This window comes from Pleurodeles waltl, chromosome 7 (genome assembly GCF_031143425.1).
Source record: "Pleurodeles waltl isolate 20211129_DDA chromosome 7, aPleWal1.hap1.20221129, whole genome shotgun sequence".
NCBI lineage: Eukaryota > Metazoa > Chordata > Amphibia > Caudata > Salamandridae > Pleurodeles > Pleurodeles waltl.
The window spans coordinates 1238859741-1238876658 of NC_090446.1; the positions used below are offsets into that span (position 1 = coordinate 1238859741).

General features: G+C 45.4%; 2 protein-coding genes across 2 annotated transcripts in view; both read right to left on the reverse strand.

The window, feature by feature from the left end:
* Positions 1–16918, reverse strand: part of DNAH9 (dynein axonemal heavy chain 9) — a 975671-nt gene that overhangs the window by 109844 nt on the left and 848909 nt on the right. The gene's annotated exons all lie outside the window — the stretch shown is intronic.
* On the reverse strand, positions 9199–15146 carry NAA50 (N-alpha-acetyltransferase 50, NatE catalytic subunit). Its single transcript, XM_069199874.1, is given in 6 exon segments — positions 9199–9269; positions 9272–9316; positions 9319–9439; positions 9441–9537; positions 9539–9700; positions 14839–15146. Coding segments are annotated over 6 exon segments (804 nt in total).

Sequence of the window (16918 nt, forward strand, 5' to 3'; positions counted from 1 at the left end):
GGTACCTACATCTAGCAACAAGCCACTAACCTCCACATAGGTACAGTTATGTCTCAGTAAATTAATCCCAGCTCAACCCTTGGTAGCTTGGCAACGAGCGTCAAGGCTTAACTTAGGAGACAAAGTGTAAAGCATTCAAATATCACAAAACAGTAATTAAATAAAACACAGGAAACAGTTTAAAAATCCAAAACCAATTTATAAAAATAGTTTATATTTTTATCTTTAAAATGACACAAAAATGATTAAAATCGGTTCAGGGGAACCGGAGATATGAATTTTTAAAGAATTATTACTTTTCTAGCGCTTAGAAACAAAAAGTGCCAATCGGGTCATCTGGTTGCACCTCGACCGGGGCAAAGTCAAACTTTCAGGCCGACCGCGATGGAGCCCTGCTCGGCTACAGGTCGCGGGAGGCCTCGGTTAAAAAGTTACCTTCTGACTTAGTCTTTATTTTGAAGTTTTTCTTCACCGGGACGAACCTGCCAGTTGAATCCGACCTCCTGGAGCCCTTGTCCGGATACGCGATGTGGGTTTCCTCGGTGGAGACTTTTACCTTCGGACTTAGTCGTTTTTTCGAGATGAAAATCCTTCGACCGGGGTAAACCTGGATCTTGATCCGACGTCCATGGAGCCCTTCTCGGATACGATGGCTGGGAGGTCCCGGTCAACTTTCTACGTTCGGGCTTAGTCTCTTTTTTTGGATGTTTTTCTTTACCGGGACGAACCACGAAGTCAGGCCGGGTCGCGGTTGAGGCAAGCCGGCTAGAATTTCCGCGGCGGGTCGGTCCCTCTCTGGAGCTTTTTTCCAAAAATTCTCAAATCTTTTCCAAACTTCTGGGGCTTCACCCAGATGTTCTTTCAAGGTTCTTTTGGGGTCCACAGCTCACCCCAAGGGTCCAGAAGTTCTGTGATGGTCCTTGGGGGGTGCGGACTTCAACTCCCAGAATGCACCTGGCGCAAACTCCTTTTTGGCCACTGGACAGTGGTCAGCTGGTCGCTTTCTTCAGGAGTTGGTGCAGGGGACTCTGGTTTAGCAATTTTTCACCTGTAGCAAACAGGGAGTCCCTCCTTGAACCAGTTGAAGCCAGGCAAAGTCCTTCTTGTGGTGAAGCCCAAGTGTGCAGCTGGTGCAGTCCTTCTGAGTGCAGGGTCCAGGTGCAGGCCAGGGGTCCAGCAGGGCAGTCCTTCTTCTTCTTTAGTTCCTTTCTTGTTGAATTCTGGAGGGGATCTGAGGTGTGGGGGCAGGTCTGCCAGTTTTATCCTTGCTCCTGGGTGAAAAGCAGGGGGGTCCTGATCCTCCAATCAGGTACAGGGTCGTCCCCCTGTGATGACCACTTCCTGGGAAGTGTGGCAAAAATCCATCCCAAAAGGCAACAGTCTCTAAAAATCCAACATGGCTGAATCTGATTTTTGGAGGTTACATCTGGCTGAGCCCACCCACTGGTGTGGCTAAAAATCATAAACACACCCCTCTCCTGCCCTCTCCTAATCTAATCAAGGGGGCACCTAATTGTCTGGGGTTGCAGGATGTGGGGGTGTTGCTGGGTGCTGCAAATGTCCTTCTCTGCCTTTGAAGACCAGTTTGGCAGCCCTCCCCCTTCCTGCCTCACGATCTGCTGAGGGGAGATTCTCTCCCCCAAGCACATTCCTTTGTGTGAAGCCTGGCCACTTCACACCTCATCAAGGCAGCCTGGCAGAAGCTGCTGCAGGCTGGCCAATCAGAGCACAGCAGCAAAAACAATGCAGAGCTGAAATTGGCAACTTTTTAGGTAAAGTCTAAACTTTTTACCTGAACAAGTTATATTAAATCCAACAACTGGAAGTTGTGGGATTTATTACAACAATTAATTTGATACCAAATTCTTGGTATGTAACATTTAAGGAGACTTTAAAATTTAAAATAAAGTCTGCCCATTCTAGCCTATGAAGGCCATTTACTTCAATGAGGGAAAAACGAATTTGGCTGTTTTTACCTCACCAGGGCTTATAAATCTATTTTTATAAAGTCCCTGCTTATAGTTACATGGCACCCAGCCTTAGGGGCACATAGGGCACACCTTAGGGGTGACTTATATGTAAAAATAAGGTAGTTTAAGACTTTGGAAGTACCTTTAATTCCAAAGTCGAATTTGCATATAACTTTAATTTAAAAGCAGCCAGCAAGGCAGGCTTGCTTTTAAAATGACACTGGGCACCTCAGCAGTGCACCTAGGTGTGCACCACCTATGCTGTGGTCCCTAAACCTACATGCCCTACCATATACTAGGGACTTATAGGCAGGTTAACTTAGCCAATTATAATTAGCCTAATTTGCATATCCATTTTACACAGAGCACAGGCCCTGGGACTGGTTAGCAGTACCCAGGGCACCATCAAAGTCAGGAAAACACCAGCAAAAAGAGGAAAATGGGGGCAAAAAGTTATGGGGCCTCTGCAATCAGCCCTGTTTTCTCACACAACCCCCCCCCCCCAGCCCACACGCCCAGGAGACTCAGCCCAACCCTGGGAGAGTCTTCCTGGCTTGTTAGGCGAGGAAGACAGTGAAGAAAACTGGCTGTCCCTTTGCAGGGCCTACTCTGCCTTATATCCTCCTGTCAGGGTCACTCCCTATGGGTAGTGAAGCCATCCCAACAGTAAAAGGACCCAACACAAACTGAAACGTTCCTCTAGGGGGGTCTTCCTCCTGTCTCTCTGCCAACTTGGGTAGTGAGGTGCCCACCTCCCCTACTCCAAACTTTGCTAGGGCAACACCTAGCTTACCCAAAGAGGTCACCCAACACTGGAGCAACCCCACCATGACCAATAGGGTCAGGGGGCCTACTTTGCTATTGGCCCTGGGGTCTGCCTCCCAGGCCAAGTACAGTGCTGCCAGGAAGGCTAGCACCCAGCAGAGGCTACTGACAGCTGTCAGTACCCAGAACCACACCCTAAGCTCTCCACTGACAGGTGGCTGAGCTGCTTTAGGGGCATCTTTGGGGTCCTGGCACCCCTCTTGCTGTCTAGAGTGGGGGGCTACCACCTCCTGTGGCAGACACCCTCCTTCCACTCTCCGTTCTGTCAGTGCAGGGGCAACACCTTGCATCTGGACAGCTGCCTGACTACTCAGGACTTCCTTGGGGTCAGGTGAGGCCTCACCAGTGCCAACTCTGGGCTCCCCCCCTACTGGGGCAGAAGGCCTTTGGCTCCCTGGAACTCTCTTTAAGAGTGGCCTACCCTTCCTTTTCTTCTTTCCTTTTCTTGGGGACCCCTGTCTCCTAACTGTAGGGACTGACTCCCCAGGACTTTGGGTTGGGGGGGCGCCTTGGGCGACCACCCCATCTGTGACCAGACTCACCTCTGGGAGGTCATTGCCCAGGATACAATCTAGGGGAAGGTCAGCACTGACTACCACCCTAATCCAGTCAAGGATACCCTCCCTCTCTAGGGGCACTATGGCTACAGGTTTGGAGGTGACCTCCCCTGTGGCTATCCTGACTTTCTTTGTCTTTCCTGGGACATACATGTCTGGGGTCACTAACCGGTCACTCACTATAGTGTGACTGGCACAGGTGTCTCTCAGGCCAGTGGTAGGGATCCCATTCACTTGAATGTGGTGGAAGTGCCTACTCCCACCCTCAGGGATCACCAGCTTACCATCTGGTCCTGTCTCCCAGCACAATGCTAGGAGGACTTCATCATCTGAGGAATCCTCCTCTATGGCTACACTGGACAGCCCAGTGCTAACCACCTTCTTTGGACAGGCTGCATCTCCTCTGAAGTGACTTGTCTGCTGACAGTCAAAGCAAGCCCTACTGTCCAAGAGCTTTTTTAACCCTGGGTCTAACTGTCTCTGCTGGTCAGAGTGGGATTTACTCTCCTCCTTCTTAGGGTTCTGGGGTACAGAGGGAGTCTCTGTGGTGGGCTTACCACCTCCCTCCTTAGGTTTTTGGGGACCTGTCCCCCCCTTCTTGGAGTCTCCCCCCTGGGACTTGACAACCACCCTGGTTCTCAACCACTCATCAGCTGCCTCCCCTAGCTCTCTAGGGTTGGTCTGCTTAGAGTCCACAAGATGCTGGCGTAACCTTTCTTGGATACAATTCGTCAAGATGTGCTCTCTCATGATCAGATTGTATAACCCCTCATAAGTATCTACTTCGTTACCAATAATCCAGTCCTCTAGTGCCTTTAGTGAAATGTCCACAAAGTCAACCCAAGACTGGGTACTGACCTTCTGGGTGTCCCTGAACTTCATTCTATATTGCTCTGGGGTCAGACCAAACTTCTTGGCTAAGCACCTCTTCATACTAGGGTATGAATCTGCCTCCTCCCCCCTTAAGGTCAGAAGCCTATCCCTCCCTGAGTTGGGGACCAACTCCCACAAAAGAGAACCCCAGTATTGAGGCCTAACCCTTCTCATTTGGAGTGCCCTCTCAAAGGCCCCGAGCCACTTATCTATGTCATCCCCCTCTACATAAGCAGGAACTACCCCCTTGGGTAATCTGGGGCAAACTCCCCCACCCATGGACACCTCAGCTTCTTTATCGCTGCTTCCATCTCTTTTCTCTTTGTATGCCCACTTTTTCTTTTCTAGGGCCAGCTTCTCTGCTTCCAAAGCTATGTATGCTAGCTGGGCCTCCAGCTCTCTTTCTCTGATGGATGGGTTCTCTCCTCCTGAAAGGACCCCCTTCCCACCACTAGCTTTGGATCTGCCCCTAGTGACTGTATTTACTGAGGACCGTTCTTCCTCATCCTCACTTGGGCTCAGATGCCTTCCCTCCCCTGAGTGGTTAGAGCTTGCATCCTCCCTTCTTTCTCCCTCCTCTGGAGCTTCTTCTGACTCTACCTCTTGGGCCTCAGCCCATGCTGTCAGGGATGTGATCAGGATTTGCTTCCTGAGATCAGTGGTTGCAGGCAACCCTCTTTCAATACACAACCCCCTAAGCTGGACTACTGTCAGTGTGGGTAGGCTAGCCAGATCAAGCTCCATGGTTCCCTAGTTTTGTGTCAACAAAAACTTTTTGCAAAAATTGGAAACAAGAATTTAGAAAAATTACAAAAATTCAATAATTGAAATTAATCCAAATTAAAAATTAAAAAATTTTTTTGCACTAGGACAATTTAAAGGATTTTTAATTTGTTTTACCTAAAACTGTAACGTTATATTGAACACAAGTACAGGATCCCGTCGCTGCTTCCAATTATGTTGGAAAATGGGTTATTGGTAGGGCAGGTAGGTACCTACACCTAGCAACAAGCCACTAACCTCCACATAGGTACAGTTAGGTCTCAGTAAATTAATCCCAGCTCAACCCTTGGTAGCTTGGCAACGAGCGTCAAGGCTTAACTTAGGAGACAAAGTGTAAAGCATTCAAATATCACAAAACAGTAATTAAATAAAACACAGGAAACAGTTTAAAAATCCAAAACCAATTTATAAAAATAGTTTATATTTTTATCTTTAAAATGACACAAAAATGATTAAAATCGGTTCAGGGGAACCGGAGATATGAATTTTTAAAGAATTATTACTTTTCTAGCGCTTAGAAACAAAAAGCGCCAATCGGGTCATCTGGTTGCACCTCGACCGGGGCAAAGTCAAACTTTCAGGCCGACCGCGATGGAGCCCTGCTCGGCTACAGGTCGCGGGAGGCCTCGGTTAAAAAGTTACCTTCTGACTTAGTCTTTATTTTGAAGTTTTTCTTCACCGGGACGAACCTGCCAGTTGAATCCGACCTCCTGGAGCCCTTGTCCGGATACGTGATGTGGGTTTCCTCGGTGGAGACTTTTACCTTCGGACTTAGTCGTTTTTTCGAGATGAAAATCCTTCGACCGGGGTAAACCTGGATCTTGATCCGACGTCCATGGAGCCCTTCTCGGATACGATGGCTGGGAGGTCCCGGTCAACTTTTTACGTTCGGACTTAGTCTCTTTTTTTGGATGTTTTTCTTTACCGGGACGAACCACGAAGTCAGGCCGGGTCGCGGTTGAGGCAAGCCGGCTAGAATTTCCGCGGCGGGTCGGTCCCTCTCTGGAGCTTTTTTCCAAAAATTCTCAAATCTTTTCCAAACTTCTGGGGCTTCACCCAGATGTTCTTTTAAGGTTCTTTTGGGGTCCACAGCTCACCCCAAGGGTCCAGAAGTTCTGTGATGGTCCTTGGGGGGTGCGGACTTCAACTCCCAGAATGCACCTGGCGCAAACTCCTTTTTGGCCACTGGACAGTGGTCAGCTGGTCGCTTTCTTCAGGAGTTGGTGCAGGGGACTCTGGTTTAGCAATTTTTCACCTGTAGCAAACAGGGAGTCCCTCCTTGAACCAGTTGAAGCCAGGCAAAGTCCTTCTTGTGGTGAAGCCCAAGTGTGCAGCTGGTGCAGTCCTTCTGAGTGCAGGGTCCAGGTGCAGGCCAGGGGTCCAGCAGGGCAGTCCTTCTTCTTCTTTAGTTCCTTTCTTGTTGAATTCTGGAGGGGATCTGAGGTGTGGGGCAGGTCTGCCAGTTTTATCCTTGCTCCTGGGTGAAAAGCATGGGGGTCCTGATCCTCCAATCAGGTACAGGGTCGTTCCCCTGTGATGACCACTTCCTGGGAAGTGTGGCAAAAATCCATCCCAAAAGGCAACAGTCTCTAAAAATCCAACATGGCTGAATCTGATTTTTGGAGGTTACATCTGGCTGAGCCCACCCACTGGTGTGGCTAAAAATCATAAACACACCCCTCTCCTGCCCTCTCCTAATCTAATCAAGGGGGCACCTAATTGTCTGGGATTGCAGGATGTGGGGGTGTTGCTGGGTGCTGCAAATGTCCTTCTCTGCCTTTGAAGACCAGTTTGGCAGCCCTCCCCCTTCCTGCCTCACCATCTGCTGAGGGGAGATTCTCTCCCCCAAGCACATTCCTTTGTGTGAAGCCTGGCCACTTCACACCTCATCAAGGCAGCCTGGCAGAAGCTGCTGCAGGCTGGCCAATCAGAGCACAGCAGCAAAAACAATGCAGAGCTGAAATTGGCAACTTTTTAGGTAAAGTCTAAACTTTTTACCTAAACAAGTTATATGAAATCCAACAACTGGAAGTTGTGGGATTTATTACAACAATTAATTTGATACCAAATTCTTGGTATGTAACATTTAAGGAGACTTAAAATTTTTAAATAAAGTCTGCCCATTCTAGCCTATGAAGGCCATTTACTTCAATGAGGGAAAAACGAATTTGGCTGTTTTTACGTCACCAGGGCTTATAAATCTATTTTTATAAAGTCCCTGCTTATAGTTACATGGCACCCAGCCCTAGGGGCACAAAGGGCACACCTTAGGGGTGACTTATATGTAAAAATAAGGTAGTTTAAGACTTTGGAAGTACCTTTAATTCCAAAGTCGATTTTGCATATAACTTTAATTTAAAAGCAGCCAGCAAGGCAGGCTTGCTTTTAAAATGACACTGGGCACCTCAGCAGTGCACCTAGGTGTGCACCACCTATGCTGTGGTCCCTAAACCTACATGCCCTACCATATACTAGGGACTTATAGGTAGGTTAACTTAGCCAATTATAATTAGCCTAATTTGCATATCCATTTTACACAGAGCACAGGCCCTGGGACTGGTTAGCAGTACCCAGGGCACCATCAAAGTCAGGAAAACACCAGCAAAAAGAGGAAAATGGGGGCAAAAAGTTGTGGGGCCTCTGCAATCAGCCCTGTTTTCTCACAACTACAATAAGTTAAATTCATGAAATGTCTCCTAAGGTCCATTTGGGAGAATATGCTATGATGCGTTCATGCGTGTCTGGAGAAAATACAATGAAAAGGATCAAGGTCTCAGGTTTACACTGTTATCATCATTAAACCGCATGCCCATTTTTATCAGGAAATGCATTAATAGTGTATGTGCAAATTAGTCAAACCTACTCAAGCAACAGCCTTAACCTTCTAAGGGTGAACCACACAAAGTCACTGAATTAACCAGTGCTTAACCCTCTGGAGCTTGGCACACAAGCAGTCAGGCATAACTAGAGGCAATGCAGAAAGTATTTATGCAGAACTCAAACAGAATTAAAGTGAAGATACAACAAGAAAATCACACACCAATTTAGAAAAACAGAGTATAATTTTATAAAGTAGTTGACACCAAAAGGACAAAAACCTAATCAGTAGACTGAGATAGTCTATGTCAAATATTTAAGGTAAGAATAGTGCCTGAAAGCACAAAGCTCCATTCATTCATAGTTAACTGGGTGTGCGAGAACGGGTAAAATCCACAAGTTCAGGTCGACTGCCATGGAGGGACAAACACAGGATTAACTGGCTTGCACATAAATAGGAAGCAGGCAAATGAGAATGATAAAAGACCAAGCCAATGGTAAGCAATGTGAGGAATTAATTTTTAGATAATCTGACATTTCCCCAATATATCTTTTCAACCAGTCAGCACAGCTGAAAGAGAGAGGAACATTCCTCGAAGCTAGACACTCACTGAATAATCAGCCCTGGCCTTGGAAACTTCTGGTCAGAGCTTAGTGCACTGATCTTTGTTCAGAGTCTCAAACAGATCTAAAAGTCCCAAACTCCTGGGAAAGGGTCAGCAGCTCTCTGGCTTGATTTTGTTCCCATCAGCAGTACTACACCACACATCTGTGGCACAGGTGAGATATTTGCGTCACTTTACAAACTGCAGTATTTAAAAATGTTTACTATTTAACCTGAATCTATTTGAATGAAATCCTTGCTGAAATGCTAAAAGAGAGGAGTGTATAGAGAAGTCCAACTTGTTGAATGAAGAAACCCATGGCTCAATGTGCGAATAAGAGGACTAGATAGTGCTACATCTTTCATCTTTTATAAATACATATAGATATATGTATAAACTCTGCCCTTCAATGTGAAAGCAGAATAACAATACTCAACATCCTACACTTCTCTTCTCCCCAATTAGTAATATCTATAGACACAATCTATTTGTGTGAGCACGCTTCCTCATCCCAAAAACAAAGCAAACAGACGCCCTTTGCAAATAAGGCCCAGAGTACATTTTAAAATATAACCAGGAAAAAAAAGTGATTTTTAAAGTCCATGGTAAAATATTTCAATTTTGTGAGGGGGGTCAGCAAAGGCTGAATAGAATCGTAGGCAAATGGTTTAAGAAAGGGAAGTGGAAAATTTTACTTTTGACGAGCCTCAGATTTGGCGATAAATTAGTGGAAAATCGAGGATTCACTGACTATATACATATAGACATTTAATTGGCAGTCTTTTGCACATCTGCATTCTGGGCAACGGAAGGACTCGAATTATTTCTGTAGAACATGGAGTATCTGCCGGCTCTGTCCTCTTGTAATTGTTTTTTTCTTTCTCGCAATCTCAAAACCGTACTCTCTGTAGAAGTAGATTGGTGACTCATTGCTGATGTGGACGTGCAAATAAATGGTGTCAAATGTGCCCTCCTTTTCACAGATGTTTAAGACGTGATGCAACATTTTTTGCTCCCATACCTATCCTGCGGTAGGGGGCAAGTCAACCCAGCGTCATGATGTGGAGTCTCTTCTAGCACTGGGAGTGATTCACCCTACAGCACCCCTGCAATGTCATTGAAATAGGCAACTTTTGCCAGTTCCGTAACCTCCAAAATATCTCTCAAGAACCTATTATTGTATTTAACTGGGAAGAAGACCTGGTTTAGCTTCTTCAGCTGCTTTGTGTCGCTTGACATCCCACGCTCAATGCGGCTACCCTCAATTGTACTGGGCTCTCAGGAAACTGCCAAAAGGTACTATGCTCCCACAGAGCACCGCGTACTGGGGGGGATGACTGGCTATGGCTTGCGGTTTGGGGCAATGGTCTGGGGGGAGGCCACCTCCTCTGCACTCTCCACCACATGGGTATGGCAATCCTCGCTCTCCAGTGAGACATGCCTTCACTTTTGCCCAGCCCCATCACTTTACAAATAGGGGCTTCTGACATAGCAGTTCAGAGGATTTTGTTAGGCTGAGTGAGGTACAGTAGTCCCATGCACAAGACGTGAGTTTGCAACTTTGTCACCACCTGGTGAATACGTTGCAGCATACAAGCATTCAGGTGGCTAAAGAATAGGGGTACTGCGAGGATGAATCATTAGTAGTAAAGGAAGATCAAGCTAGACTTTTTGGAAGTGTTGACATGGTGGGTATGGTGTATGGCATGTCCAGTTGACCCTTGCAATGGCCCAAAACCTAGTTGCCAATACATCATCCAAAACCTATTACTAGCACATCCTTCAACTTAGTGTCGAAGGAGGAGGAGGGTTGTAGCACATTTAAGCACAAGAACATGCAAGATTCAGAACAACACACTGGGAAAGCAAATACGGCACTGGCATAGAACACTACGAAACTGCTAGCATAGAAATGGGTATAGTCGGCACCACACCTGCAAGACCATACCTTCGAGAATTGACAATGTAAGCATGGAGGAATGTGAAAAAGTACTTGATGACACTCAGGCAAAATCAAAAGCTGCCCAGGTGCATATGGAAAGAAGATTGTGGGGAGCATGGAAGCCCAGAACGCAAGGTATGTGATTGGTCCAAATGCAGAGATGTTAAGGGTGAATTTTCCCACGCTTTGACTGTGGACAGAATAATGTACATGTTTATGCAAGAAGGCATGCATCTAGACCAAAGCGGGATAGGGTAGTCCGTTCTTGGATCCATTCAATTCAATTAGCTTTATTTGTATGATTAATAAAAACTATTGAAAAAGTTCATTACACTCACATAATAAAAATGCTGAGTAACAATTTCAAGCCTATCTATCAGCTAAAATGAATTATTCGTAGCATAATTTACTGCCACTTCTACAAAATTCATTGTATACACATTATAAAAATGTACACAAAAACGCTTCCAATTGACAGTTCTAAATCAGAGCTGAACCTAAATCTCTGTCCTTTTAAAACATGTATATTAAAGCGGTCATAAAAAAACTGTTGATTCCCAGAAAGTGCATAGAGTATATAAAGTGCTATCTGAATTCTTACTTCTCAAACCACACTTCCAAATCACAGCTGCATGACTAAGCCAAAACATAGGCCCTGTCTTATTATGAAGCAGATAAAGTGCAATGCAGTCGTTCTAAATATTGAATACACTACAGAGTCTTGGGTACTAAAGATGCAAAACTAATTACTACATTTACGGCTACCCTATGTTTTTCGATTGGTCATCAGACAAGCAAAACCTAATTCTTTGTACATTGTGCTAGCAACATTGTACAATTAAAATTTGCATTATATAAATAGGAATATAATCCACTCTACATTCCATCTCTTGCTATAACTAATCCTCTAAATAATCTCAGGCCAAATTTCTGCCAATCACTTTATACATCAAAATTAAGGCTTCATATATAGGAATAAAGCAGTACGCTCAAGTTCATCTACGGCTGTTACTATTCCTCTACTAGTTTATCACTGCAAACATGGTTTATGAGTAGTTGGACGCATAGGACTATGATTTCTCGTAGCGAGTGGGTAAATCATCCTCCGGCAATAGGTCTTAAAGTGCCTGGTTAGAATATTATTCACAGGGGGCTGCAGTGCTCAATACCTTCTCCAATGCCTGCATGAAATTCACAAATCTCGCTGCCAAAATTGGGTGCTCTGTTTTAAATCGAACAATTAAAGAAGGCACAAATCACTTTCATTGAGGGATCGAGGAAGGGAAAGTAAAGATTTTTCGGAAGCTTTATAAATGCCCGTAGTAAGGAGGCTGCTTTTGACTTTAAGGCCTTGTGGGGGAGGAAGGTTCCACAAATATCCATGATCTTTCCCAAATATTTATATTCCTCAGCAATTTTAATTTGGAGGCCATTGAGATACCACAGGCCTGGTTTCTTTTTCTTTGTGTTTTCTCAGGATTGATGAAAAGCCCACTGTGTTTCATATGGTTGTAAAGTTTGTCCAAAGGTCGTTACAACCCCACTCTGGTTCTGGATAGTAAAAGGACATCATGTGCATGAAGAAAGCAAGCAGATTGATATGCCGCCAAGCTTTGGAGCATGTGCATTTACTTCGCCTACGTCTACGAGAAGATCCGCCATAAATATGTTGAAAATCTGGGGGGATAAGACACACATGTTTTAAACCTTTTGTGGTTTGTATTTGTCGTGTCAAGGAGGTGCCACCCCCAATATTACTTGGAGCCAATTGTTTGAATACAAGATGATAAGACTTTTCAGTAAGGGAGGCAGACTATTTTCATTGCTGCAAGCTTATACCATTTTATGTTACATGGAACTGAGTCAAAGACTGCTTTGAAATACACAAAGCAAAGACATAGCAAGTATTTCGATTTAATAATTTATCTGCCACCATTGCCAGAGCCATGGGAGGGGGGGGCTATTCATTATTCATTTGCCCATAACTCAAGTTATCCTTGCAGAAAACATGCATAATATTTAGCCTCATTGTCCAGCAGTGAAATGTATCAATAGTTTCCGGAGCTCTTCCACCTTTATATATATCGGGTGAATTATAGTGCCTCACCAAGATTCTGGTATTCGTTCAGTAGATATGCAATTATTGTATAAAGGTGTTACTACGGATGCCCAATATTCTGGGTTGCCTTTAAAGAATTGTTGTGGTAGGTCATTTGGCTGCATCTTCCCCTGTTAATTAAATCAAACAACCTGTTTGCTAGAAAAGCATGTGATTTACATGTATTTGTTTTGGGGTGGGGGGAGGAGTTTCTATACCTCATGATTTTAAATATTCCATATAGGTGGCAATTTCAAACGCAAGGATTCCTGCACCCCATGTGTTTGTTGCAATGGATTTTGGGTGTGCCATTGGATGGGAGCACATTGGGCCTTGATGATACAGTCTTCCCATTGGTGCGCAGCTATATTTAACCACAGGGTGTTCTAGATTACTTTTGTTTCTCGATTTAATGGCATGGAAGCGTGGTTCACAGTAGTTGTTATGGGCAGCACATATGAATGAGCATATTTCCTTTTTATAAGCCTTCTAAATGCTAGCAATTTTTTTCCTTAGACCAACCTCGGGTGGGTTGGTTTTGAGATCTCTAAGCTGTTTAATCAGTTCCTTTTTAATGGACCTTATAGATGGAGGGAGCCTGCAGCACAGCCTTCTGTTTTGTGGAAGAACATGTTCTCTGTGTGAATGAGATGGAAACTTCCCAATCAGGTTCTTGATTCCCAATTCCTAAGCTTTGCTCGGACTCGAGTCATTTATGGCCAGACTTTCCAGGATTAGTCAGCAGCTCTCCTCAAAGTCCTTTCATGTAGCACATTTCCAGCTTGAGCTCTTTAGACTGCTAGTTGGTGATGCACAGCCAATGACTAGACTTTTCACCAGTAACAAACTTTTATTGCTAGCCTCAAGGTTTGCAGATTACAATTGCTTTCTAAGTGAAGGTCTATCTTGAATGACTCCAAGTATCTAAACAAGGAGAGGCTCATGAGGGTGTAGTCTATAATGGAACATGAGTGATGAGTCGGGCAGAGCTCATCCTTTCCTGCTTCTTCATTCACTGATCTGAGACCGGCATGCAAGCAGATACCCAATATCTTCTCTCCAATGGGGTCATGTCTTTTTATTGAGGATATCCTTTGATGACAGATGTTCCAGAGCTCATCTTGTAGCAACATCAATTTCTCTCCATAGCTGCTGGAGAGTAGTTTTGAGTTGAAGTCGCCAGTTAAGATCATGTGTGCCCTGACATGCTTTTGGATTAAGCTGGTTATTATTCACTTCAGTTTCGGTATAATATCCAGTTTTAGATGGTGGCGTGGGTGGATGTAAATATTTATTAATATGAGCGGAGCCTTGGGGAGGTCACACACTCAATTTGCAACCAGTACAGCCTTGATCCAAGCTTCATGTAGGGCAATTTCTTATATATTAACATCAAAATCTTAAGAAATGTAAATAGCTAGGACCTCCTTTAGGTCTGCCTTTTCACTGTGTTTTTAATGCTGAGGATCCATACTCCAAGTATCAGATTAGAGGAAGTTATGTTATACCCCATGTTTCCTGCAGTATTATCATGTTAAATTGCTGCCGGTATGCAACCATTTCCATGTTGTCAGCCAAGTTGCTCAAACCTCTTAAATTCCATTAGCAAATCTTGAGACCAGTGGACGAACTGGGAGTGTTCGTGGCTTGTAGTCAGTTTCCAGATCGAATAGCTAAGGCCACTGGCAGCCATAGCCAGTTTGTCTCCATGTTTCTGTTTTGACTCACCCTGTGTTGCCTCCCTAGTGTCACTTCCAGCCTAACTTCCAGCCTTTGTGCTATGTCTTTGGACTGGGTATTGCTACCTATTGTGTATGTCAGAATTGGAAAAAAGTCTCATCTGAGTGACCTCTATTGTAACTAGCAGTCATGGATTCACTACAGAGCAGTAATGGGTATGCTTCAGTTGAATATCTTCTTAGTGTTATGCCCCAGTATGCCCTAGTTCCTGAAGTGATCCTTTTCCGGTCACATTTGTCTTCCGTGTTTAGCCGTTAATGCAATCGATTGTATGTCTGCACTGGTTAAATGTGCCAATGGCATGTGGCTTGTGAGTAGCTTCAGGATATTGCTCCTATTTAATGTATCGTGGGCACCTCTCAATACATATTCTGGGTAGAGAGGAATGAGAATCGTATTTCCTAATTGGTGATGAATGCCTGAGCTTTAAAGTAAAGCAACACCCAGAGATAGGTTGGGGATTGCCTTTGAAATTAGAGTTTGTATCTGCGCCTAGATTCCTCTGTGGGTAATGTAGGAATTCTCCACGGAACAACTGCAGTCGATCGCCTGGGCATAGAGAGCTCCTTGGTAAAAAAGTTTGTGCAGGAAGAAAGTTTTCAGGTTTCTTGGAGTATTGATTTTTCACTGTAACCACAGGTTCTCTATGCCTTTTGAGGTGTTCTCCCTTGATTCTGTGATTTTGAGCAGGTGCTGATTTTCAGTTAAAGCAGCTAACTCTTCTGTCTCATAATCTTTCAAGCCTCCTAACCAGTTATGGTTATCTTTGCTAACAAATGGTATGACAACGTCCTTCCCAGCCAGAGAACTAGCATTAGCCTTGTACCTTGGCTGCATATGTATGGCTGCAATGTCCAGCCACCCATTTGATGGGTAACTGTTTGTTAAGATGGGTGCAGCAGGGAGTGGAGGTTGCCTCCATGCTGAAGGCAGCATTACGGAGGAGCTCCCCAGCTGCCTCAACTCACTAGTAACACACAGCCCTTGTAACCACTCTCACTGCCTATAGCGGGGGCCCCAAATGCTGTAGTACTGAGGGTACACAGCCAGCTGAAGAAATAGTGGGCCACTGCCAAAGACTGCACCACATCGAGTGATATCAGTGCCACCTGAAGAAGCAAGGTGGTGGCCCGGAACTAAACACTGCAGCACCCGCGGCTCTCATCACTCCTCACTTGTAAGCCTGGGCCTGAACTGGAGCCAGTGAGGCGGTCGCGCACTGCGGGCGGTAGTTTGCTCCCCCCACCAATTGGTCTGCCCATATCTTGGAGCCTGGTGGCCCTGCTCCCCTTCTGCAAATGGCCTGTACAGGCAGGAGGATCTGCAGGGACCGGTGGTGGACTGCCTCACTGCCGCCCCCACTCCTGGGGCATCACACCATTGCCGGCTAGTGAATGGGTAGTGGTCACTAGCTTAAAGAACTCCGATACTGGCATAGTGCTGGTGCACAGATGGTCCAAGAATTTATCTGCCCACCGCCCTTTCCTCTTACTTTTACTTCTGTGTTCTTGTGGCCTTCCGCTGATGTGCCTCACTCATACCCTTAACTTACTGGTGGATTTGTGTGAGGAGATTGCTGGACCTGTGGTGGAGTGTCCCACTCATCAGAGATGACTGCCTTTCTGTCTGTTCTGCCTGGCGGAGGTGGTGGCTGGCCTGTGGACAACTTATTTGTCCTACATGGTGTGGATGTGAGGACGGCTGGGTTCTGGACTCTGAACAGTTGGTGAAGGTGCGATTCGAGATGGTTCTGGAAAGGCCGACTTCTTATCAGATCCCGCAGCTGTATGGGATTGGCTGGAACTCTTTGATGAGAAGACTGTGTGGCCTGCCTCTTCAGAGCAGCCTGGATCGCAGCAACCAAGGCAACAGATATCCTGGAAGCGAGAGGCGCCCTTACCCACCTAAGCAGCAGGTGGCTGCAGAGCAGAAGATGGAGGTGGAGGCGGCAGGTTCATTGTGATATGGAAATGGTTCATTGCCTCCCGGGTTGCAATAGCGCAGGGAGTCTACCTCAAGATCAGCAAACTCAGTAGAATCATGCATGAAACACATCCTATCAGGGATTACACTGAGCACAGAAGGCGACCTAATTTGACCCTTTCGAGGGAGATTTGGGTCGCATTTTGTAGACTGGAATATACATGTGGTATTGTATTCATAGGACTGTTGTTTCTCCTTGTATAATTTACTCTATTAATGGTGGTGCTGTGGAGGACCAGCATTTTACAGGATTCCTGACTGGTTGATCTTAGATGGACATTATTGGAAGGGCAAGTCTCTTTCCACTTCAGAATTTTCTGTAACAGAACCTGTTGAGCGTTGTAACCGGGCTTTAGTTTGTGGCCATTGCCTATTTTTGCTTGGACAGGATGTGTTTATACCGGAGTCCTGGGAGGGACTTGTGGATAGTTAGCAAGTTAGTTATGGTTTTTAGCTATGTTTCTTTCTTTATGGATGTGTGCATGGTGAGCAAGGCTGTGAGGTGTGATCGGATAGTGGTGCTGCAGATAAGCGAATCACAGGGGGAGGCCCAGACCCACACGCTGCAATACAGCAATGGCCGACTGCATTTGAGTGATTACCTGGAATGTGCGGGGACTTAATACACCATCAAAGTGTTAGAATGTTCTTGCTCATATCATTCATGGATGGGCGCAGATAGCATTCTTACAAGAGTCCCACTTGACGGACAGCTAGCATAGGGC